The sequence below is a fragment of the Pholcus phalangioides genome, unplaced genomic scaffold (assembly GCF_987345545.1).
Source record: "Pholcus phalangioides strain wild (caught in Gottingen) unplaced genomic scaffold, Ppha-v1.0 ptg000042l_1, whole genome shotgun sequence".
Classification (NCBI taxonomy): Eukaryota; Metazoa; Arthropoda; class Arachnida; order Araneae; family Pholcidae; genus Pholcus; species Pholcus phalangioides.
In genome coordinates this window covers 2,265,536-2,274,907 of record NW_028301628.1, presented here as the reverse complement: position 1 = coordinate 2,274,907, position 9,372 = coordinate 2,265,536, and the positions used below count along the sequence as shown (strand labels likewise).

Below are 9,372 nucleotides of genomic sequence, written 5' to 3'. Positions count from 1 at the left end.
AAAAATTTTTCCACCCCCGCAGCTTTAAAATTTGATAATTTTGTAATGTTAGTTTGGCCCCAATAGGATGTGTTCTGTTCCAAGAAAATATAGCCATTTTTCAGAGTTTACCATTTCGGAGGTGGCTGTTATGGGAGGTTTTAGTGCATCTATTTTTTTATTAGTCGCAAACCTCTGTGATCTCTTTTTTTCTGTAATATTTTAGTTCTGGCTGACGCTTGCAGACCAGTGATGCACAAACTTATTGATTAGAGGACCTGTTTTAATAAAAAAAAATCCCTATTCTGGAACACCTCAAGCATTTTTTTTTACTGGAGGGTCCATGGAATACAGGTTGTGATCCACTGCCATGAACAATGAAATCTCTCCCAATCCGGCGAAAATACTTGTATATATCAACTGCAGCTGCATTATACAGGGCAATTGCTCAATTCCCCTTGCCACATTTTACTGGCAAACCTTGATCCTATAGGGGCATACTTCCCACCTTTGATGCTGGGGCATGACCCCCATATCTCCGGCCATGCTTTGCTTAGGCTGGATGGTGTTGATGTGAATGTTTTTGTTTCAGATAACAAAATGAAGGCCACGTATAAGGAAAAATTAGAGGTATATTTCTCCTTGTAACATATCTTGCTCATGCATTGGACTGCATTGCATATGTATCACTAGGCAATTGCTGTCCCAAGAGGTCATTGGTCGACGTCTTGGCTCACCTAGGCCATCCAGGAGTTGAAAGGGCTCTGTGCCCATTTTAATTTTTGCTCCACAAATGCACTGCAAACAACCATAGCAACTTATTTTAATATTCTATTGAACTGATCAGAGATACCCTTAGGAGTGTGCGGCCACACCAGGCCCTGCCCTTGAAGTATATGTGGAGATAGGAATTTAAAAAATATATATATATATATTTTTTTACAATAATAAAACACGATAGCTGTGTTTCAACTTATGATAACAAATATTCCAAATAATGCAACAGATAAATGTGAATCATTCATAACTCAAAGCCCAGAAAATCATTTTCTTCGTGGGCTCCGCATCTGGTGACGCTGGCCCTGGAATCGGTCCAATCCTGAGATCACAAAAACTTAATTTTTGGCACAAAATCAATTTAATTTTCAACTTATTCTAATTATAAGCTATAATTGTAACAATAGAGTAAATGCAAACAATTTTTAGTCATATCTAGGCCTTTTTCCTTTCTTTAATTATGAATGACTTTTTACCTGCCGTTCCTATTTTTAGTGCCTAAACTACTGGGCTCTATTCATGACAAAATTGTTTAAACCTATAAAAACCATGTTTATTCCAATCTAGGGTTATTTCACCAAAAGCACATAACTTATAAACATTTTATAGCATCGTTATCTCATAAAAAAACACACAATAAACTGAAATATAAAATTCATTTCAATAGAGAAAACTTTAAAAAAAAAATATTTCAACACAAATGAATGTTCCTAAGAAATTCTTGTTTTAATGACAACGCAAAACCAAAAATACAATTATCGGGACACCGTATAGAAAACGAATACAAAAAATAATAAAAAGCAAACTCAAATATTGATAACTCTGCTCAATTTCTGCAAACGATTCAACAATATGTCCCCTTGTTTGATGCAAGCCTGGTACTGATAGTTCTTGTTGTCAGGCCTATTGGTCTCGACGATCCCATTCACCTTATCAATCTTGCAATGCAACCTCCCGGCAGCAATGAAACGAGCGAGTTCTTTATCGATGAAATTCACAGTCACGCCAAAGGCATCAGCCATATACTGCAGTGTGAGACTGCGGTATGACTCCAACAGCTGAGTGTAGGCAAGGATCCGCATCTCGCGCACGTAATAGCGGAAATGCGGTGCCAGGAGCCTATCGCGCTTCAACAGCCCCTCTATATGAACCAGCTTCAAGAAGAACTCCCCATACTGACAATTATACAGCGAGAAAAGATACTGCTTGATGTCATCGGCGCTGTGGAGGATCTCCAATATCTCTGAACCCTTCACGACTTTCTCCCTGAGGTCGACTCTTGGCAGAGCTATCATGGTACAAATGACCGTGTAGGTCACGAACGTCTTGTAGTCCATGAGCTCGTAGCTGGTGAAAGTGGAGACGGTGTCCAAATAGTAGTTGGCGGCATTCTTGAAATCCCTGATGGCCATGCAGTAGACGCCCTGGTACACTTTCAACCTGTTACGCCTATCCCAGTCACCGCCCTCTTCAATGAGACTCTTGGCCTTCTCTATGTTCCTGTTGATCAGGTCGTGGTCCATGTAAAACAAGCCGATGCGGATGATGTGAAACAGCAAGTCCAGCCTGTGTCCCAGGGAGACGGTCTTGTCCTGCGTCTTGCGAAACACCGACAAGGCTTCGTCTTTCGAACCGATCTTGCTGAGGTACTCGGCTTTGCTGAGGTAAGCCTCTCGGACCTCCATCTCGCCGAGGTTCTTCTCGGCGTCCTCGATGGCCGCGTCGAGACGCTCCAGCTGCTCTTTGTTGGCTTTCTTCATGGCCTCCAGCAAGGCGTTGTCGACCGGCCAAGAGAGATCTTTACACACCTCCTCGTAGAACGGAGCCATGTTGCAGTTCTTGATCTCCGCCAAGAGGTTCATCTTCAGTCCCTCGTCATCTTTGTGCTCCACAGACGACAGCAGGAATTTCAGCTGAGCCAATTCCAGGTTCGGATTCTTATCCAAGCTCTCAGCCTCTAAATTCTCGACCGGCATTTTGTTCTCCTCAAGTATCAATCGATCGACTACAGAGAGTAAGCAATAAAATAAACTTCAATATAATATAAGCAAACAAGCCGTGAGCTTACTTAGCAATTTCGTCAGTTTTGATAGTGATGATGATGGGTTGAAGTAAATACCCCCCCCCCTGTAATAAAATATTGGTGATACAGTGGCGTCTGGTAGTGTAAGGAAGAGATAAAAACATGGTGGAGATATCTTCTTTTCAATAACTAGACCATATTTTTTTTTTCAAACGGGACATCAAGATCACAACGTGTTTTCCCGTATTTTAGACCCCAAAATCCAGTACATTGCCTGGGAAAATGTGATCAGCAGAATACTATTTCAATTTGAAATCCATGTCGAACTACTACTACGCACCCACTACTCAGTGTACGCACCTTCTGCACATTTCTTTACGAAATTTCATGTCGAAATAATGTAGCTCTTCCTGCCATCTATCCATAAATTTCAGAACTTCTTTAATGAATAACAAAAAAGAAAAAAAGGACTGGTTCTGTCCAAGGTTCCTCTAAGGTTCTGTCATATGTTGTTTAAAAATTAAACTAAAAACTATCAATTTATACCATTTGAGTAGTACTATTTATCAGCCATAGATGACAGCAAATTCAAGATCTGAAACCATTTTTTATTGACATGGTTAAAGGAGGCCGTCTCTATTCTAGATTTCTGCAGTGTAGCATGACTACTGTTCGTGGAAAGGGCAGTAACCTATGTTGGGGAGAGGAGTAATTATTCGGGTTCGAATCCTACCAGTGGCTTAGTGGTGGTCAGCTGAAGTTGATTTTCTGAGTTTCCCTACTTCGGGGCATGAATGCAAACCAATCTTCTTGTTAAAAAGTTTGGCCATAGAAAACTATACCTACAATGATACAAATGTTCAATCATTAAACTTCACTCACAGTTTGAAAAATGAGATGGCAGCACTAAGAATTCAAGCACTGCATTTGATAAACATTTAGAGTGTTAGGTATACAGGCACATTTCCGGCACAACTTGTTCAGTAGCGATGAACTGAAGTTGTGCTCAGTTTAAAAGAAAGGTCCAAGTACTGGGTTACAAAACTCAAAATAAATTTCCATGTGTGCAATGTTAGTAAATGGGTTTGCATACAAGTGTATTGATATTTATTCTACTTGTGAATGCATTGTTTTCTATCACTGTTTTACTTGGATCTCGAGCTGACACAAGCTTTATAGCAGTACAAACACTAGAAGCATTTTCAGAACGCCCCTCTGCAAAGAGGATCCATTTTGATGCAGTATAAAAGGAAGAATTCTCCCAGGTTGCTAGTACACTGTCTTGGTATGGATTGGTTTTCGTTGCCAAGTTATTTCTGCCGTTCCGCCAGTGTAGTTTCGGTGTCGAAACCTTTCGCTTAGAACCTCGTATAAAACAAGTTATTTGTGCATTTCTAAATTTGTTATTTTATTTTGTAATTTTTTAATTACATCATTATAATTTTTTTAATTATTTAATTGAAAAATGTTTTTGTAATTTTAAATATTTCCTCTCTCCCCCCTGCTTAATCGAATACGATTCAATCACTATACAGGGTGATTCAAAACTCAAAGTACAAACTTTAAGGGGAGGTAGAAAACAAAACAGAATCACATAGGAATGTATGACCAGAAACCCTAACCTGATCAGCTGGAGGATAAACGAAGATGCAGAGATGACAAGCCAATAACTGGTGAAAAGAAAGGTCCAAGTACTGGGTTACGAAACTCAAAATAAATTTCCATGTGTGCAATGTTAGTAAATAGGTCTGCATACAAGTGTAGTGATATTTAATCTACTTGTGAATGCATTGTTTTCTATCACTATTCAGGTAGAATAGTGACGGCCCTGGTTAAAGCTGTCCATATTATTACATGTCAAAAAACATGGCGGCTTGGCTTGTTGAACACCGAGCTATAAGTAAACTTTACTTGTGTTGTTGAATTCCCAGCCACTATCCTGATGAAATGTTCCTGACGATATTGCGGATACAGGCATACATCGATGCGGCAAACTCTACCAAAAAAGAGCCAGTTGAAGGAAAAGTGCCAATGGCAAAAAAAGTGCCATTGGCACAGTAACTCGCCCAATGTAAATGAGCCTTTAAAAAAAACGGTGCTGATCAGTGATGGTAATCTCTTCTAGCAAACTTTCCCTCAAAAATCTCCGTTTTTGCTAAATTTTTCCCATGCATTCCAAAAATGTGCTGCCATCTAGCGGGGAACATACGTAATCAAGTATTTTACAATAGAAAGTATTGCACTGCATTAATTCATTTATTTTTTTTCAAAAAATTCTTTTGTTTGATTAACTCTCAAAATATCCCACAAGTGCTAAGACAATTCCCACTTGGGCAAATTTTGGCCAATTTTTCCCACGAATATGAGTAATTCCCCAGCACTGAGCTATAAGTAAAGTTTACTTATAGCTCAGTGTTCCCCAGGAGTTACCATCACTGGTGCTGATGTAAATACGGTCGGCCACCATGGAGGAAAGAATAACAGGAGGTGACATCAGGAACGAAAATTGAAGCCGTTGTGGCAACCCTATGGGCTGACGAGTAAGCCCAAACAAACCGCTCTTTTCCCTATACTTAACATGTGTTTTGCCGGATCGAATTCTTTTAAAATATTAATAACTAAATAAATTTAAGCACCATGACCATTTAATGCGTCTTCAGGTAATCTACATGATCTAATAAAGGGGGGAAATAAAATCTTATCCTTATATAAGGGGTTTTTATATTTTTAATTTATTTTTGAAAGGGGAAGATCATTTTTCACTCTCAACTCGTCATAAGTTTTTAGTTCAGTGCCTTCAATTCATTTCAAAAATTTGATGCATCACATTAATGTCTATGGGAATATGATTAATTAAAATAATAATAATTGCAATAAAATGCAATTTCATAATTTTTTTCTTTTAACTGTTTATCTTGCCTTTTTGTTTCGTTCATCATTATCATAGATCCGGGACATTTCGAAAGTGTTTGAGGCCCGTGGGCGCTCGTCTTAAGCTTTACATGAGGAATTTTGATTTCTGAATCAATCCTGAGGTGCTCGAGCACCTTCTGACAGGGCCGTAGCTAGGATTTTTGGCACCTGGGGCAAACAGCATTTTGCCGCCCCCGTGCCTCAAACATGGGCGGAGATCCGGGGGGGGGGGCAAAGGTGGAGTCGACTGATCTAATGTATATATGAGCTGACATCATCATCATCATCGCGCCTCCCCCCCAACAATAATGACCTTGCCCCCCCAGACTTCCAAGTCAATCGCCGCCTATGGCCTCAAAGTACTGGAAGTGCTCGAGCGTCGTCCGCCACTGTGTATTTATGGTTTTGCTGCCTGTAGGCTGTACAAATTTCGCCACCCTTCTTCCGTTCCACTCTCATATTCTTGAATACGTATTACTGGAAATATATGCCGCCCATGCGAACTTTCCGCTATGTAGATGTATTGAGAAAAAAATATTAAAAAATAAAAAACTTTTTTTTTACGAGCCGCGATAAGTCATCTCTCTGGCCTATAGTGTTTGTAAAAATAATCTGGGCTGTTTTTTTCCCTCTTCATTTTGTACCAATTACTTTGCTTTTAAAGTGGTATGTGTACGAAAATTTAACACAAAAAAGTTTCGAATTGAATTTGAAATATAAAATTGTGTCTGTGTTCGGGTTTTTGCCTGGAATGGAGAAATATTTCTACAATATTTTAATATAAACAGCTGAAAGGCATTATATATGCTAATGTTTTGCATATATAATGTTTTTCGCAAAACAAGTAAGATTTTTTCAAACACCGCTTGTTCAAGTGTCTTTAAACATTGTATTTCTCTCAGCACTGAGGTATTACATGTTTTGGCATAATATTTTTAAAATTAAAATGCCGAGAAGAAATTTTGTGGCACAAGATATGGATAAATTTTGGTTATTTTTGCAAAAGGTTCCATGTTGTTGAAGTTAATATTCGAAAACAAATAACAAATAAAATGATAAAAGCTCTCGTTCAATTGTATAAATATATCCAAAGAATTTGAGAAAAAAAAATCGAGTTCCTAAAGTGAATAGTAAATTTTTAAATGATTTTTAAAAACGGGGATGTTTCTCATAGGAAAGCATGGGAAGCCACGGTTTGTTTGGGCTTACTTGGTCCCTTTAATAGAGCGATCACTGGCTTCATCTGGCAACCCAGATTCCCCATGGTTGCGCTGGTGGCGTCACCTTCTGTTATTCATGGTCCCATAGTCGGCCACGACTTACAAACTTACAATAAATTCTTCTAAGCTTACTGCCATCTAGTTATGAAGGATGATACTAGATCTGACTTTTTTCTTTTTTTTTATTAATATTAGATGGCAGTAACTGTTCCATAATAGGTTCCATTTTTCCTATGATTTTTTTCAGTCTGTGGATAGATGGCACTAAATTCCACAATGTTTAGACGTTAAATTACTAGACCTTATTCAAGACCTGAACGAAAATTAATTGGTGGTGCACAGCCCCTTAATTTAGTGGCCTTAATGTTTTAATTTATTTATTATGCCCCTTTTTTGCCTAAAATTGCGCCTTCGACATATGCCTTTCTATTATTTGTGCCTTTTTGGCATGGGTGTAATACAGGAGGGATTGCCTCCCCCCAACGACATCAAAGATGTGTGTTGTACTTGTAGGTGTGCACGATTTTCTCCAAGGGTCGGGGTTATGTTTCCTATTGAAAAAATACCATAATCTTGGCTCGAAGTAGACGAGGGAGGGGGGGAGGTGAATTTTCTTCCTGCACACTGCCACCTATACTGATAATACAAATGTTCTTGGGGAACGGAAAAAGCTGTCCGTCCCCCCATATCCACCTTTGATAGTAAATGGAGTACGCAGTGCTGTTGTAAGGGACCTCAAGAGAACAGGGACCTCAGAATAATGAGAAGTACATGAATTTTTCGATAATTTAACAGGTAGGGCCTCGGTAAAATCCACTTGGCTCGGGGGGCTCATGATGCTCTTAAGATGGCCCTGGGGTAAGCGAGAAGACAGCCTCCTCAGCTAATAGCTCTAAACAATAGGCCCCAGATGGTGACATATTGGTGAAACGATATCACTCTCCGCTGTTCAGATAAAGGCTGGGGCATGATGATTGATAATGCCAATTAGATCAATCAGCTCCGTCATTAAACCTAGGGGAATGCCACCATGCCTTCTTGTAACTCCACCCATAGGACAAGTGCTCTAGCATTAAGCTACAGAGGACCAACATTTCCTTTCTTAGAGCATATACGTGTGCTGAATGAGACTGCTCATGGACAGCCTCGACTCAGATTTTAGGAGGATGTTGAGCTGGATTGTGCAAGATTCAGGGTTTGATTCCCCACAGAGGAATGTGAATTTTTCTTCCTGAACTTCATCCATCTCCACTTGGTATCCAATCTTTTGTACTGCTGCTGTTGTGGTAGAGTGGTCATAGTGACAGACTTGCATCACGAGGACCCTGGTTCAAACCCCACAATTGCCACAGTGGTTCCCAACTTCGAGCCGATCTCCCCGTTAAAAAGTCTCGCCACAAAGAGCAACAGGCCTGCAATGGTACAAATATTCAGTCATTACACTTCCCTTCACTTCTGAAATATAGATACCAGCACTGAGAAAAATCAGACATAACACTATATACACACTTCCGGCACAACTCACTCTGTGGTAAATTTCATGGCAATAGACTGGAGTTGGACTCAGTTTTAAAGAAAGGAAAGTTTTTCATATTTTGTAGAGTGGGGCATTCGCATCACATTTCTCTATGCCCCCATGTGGGGCTATTGTTCTTAAGAGCTACTAGCTGAGTCGAGGGACTCTCCATGCACAGTCTCATTCAACACACATATACGCTCTAAGATAAGATAAGAAAATGTGGGACATCTGTAGCTTAATGTTAGAGCACTTGCTCGGATTATAGGAGATTGGTGGTTCGATTCCGCACAGAGACATGTGAATTTTCTTTCCAAACTTCATCCATCTTGGCTTGGTATCCAGTCTTACATACTTTGTATCAAACCTAATATATTTATTTGGAGATGGTGGCAAATGTTGGAGAGAAGGGAGCCCTCTCTGTCAGACCCATGGGCCGCTCATGCTTATAACTCCGAAATAGTTTTTCTTTTTGCTCCCCTTATTGTTTGCTTCGAAGGATACTGTGTGTATATACACTGCTGGCCACCGTAAATGCAACACCCTGAAGGAAGCATGCAAATAATATGAAATTTACAACATGCATTAGCGGAGGTGAGATATGCAAATGATTAGAATTTCAGCGCAGACGCACATCACGCGCGCCTGTGGCGCCACTTCAAAGCGCTATTTAAGGCTTGGAGATTTCGACGATTTGAAGAACGGCAATTGTGTTTTTCTTGTGGTTTTTTCAAAAAAACGATCAATTATGCCTCGTAGAAAACAGCGATCATCTTTTGATCAAGTATCCGAGTTCGACAGAGGAAGGATAGTGGCCTACCGAGTGCTATATTTCCGTAATCGGGTTTCGTGCAACTTGGCGAATTTTTTCTCTCGCCAATGTGTAATACTTGCTTATATGTGGTAGCTGTGTTAGAACAGCTCTATATGACGTCATAGCATCT

The 9,372-nt window shown here is 39.7% G+C and overlaps 1 protein-coding gene across 1 annotated transcript; it reads right to left on the bottom strand.

Annotated features, from left to right (window-relative positions):
- Positions 1-1,461: 1,461 nt before the first annotated feature.
- Rpn7 (regulatory particle non-ATPase 7) lies at positions 1,462-2,857 on the bottom strand. The gene has a single exon (XM_089255063.1). It carries the CDS (start codon positions 2,730-2,732, stop codon positions 1,563-1,565), a length of 1,170 nt encoding a protein of 389 aa, XP_089111189.1. The 5' UTR covers positions 2,733-2,857; the 3' UTR covers positions 1,462-1,562.
- Positions 2,858-9,372: the final 6,515 nt, after the last annotated feature.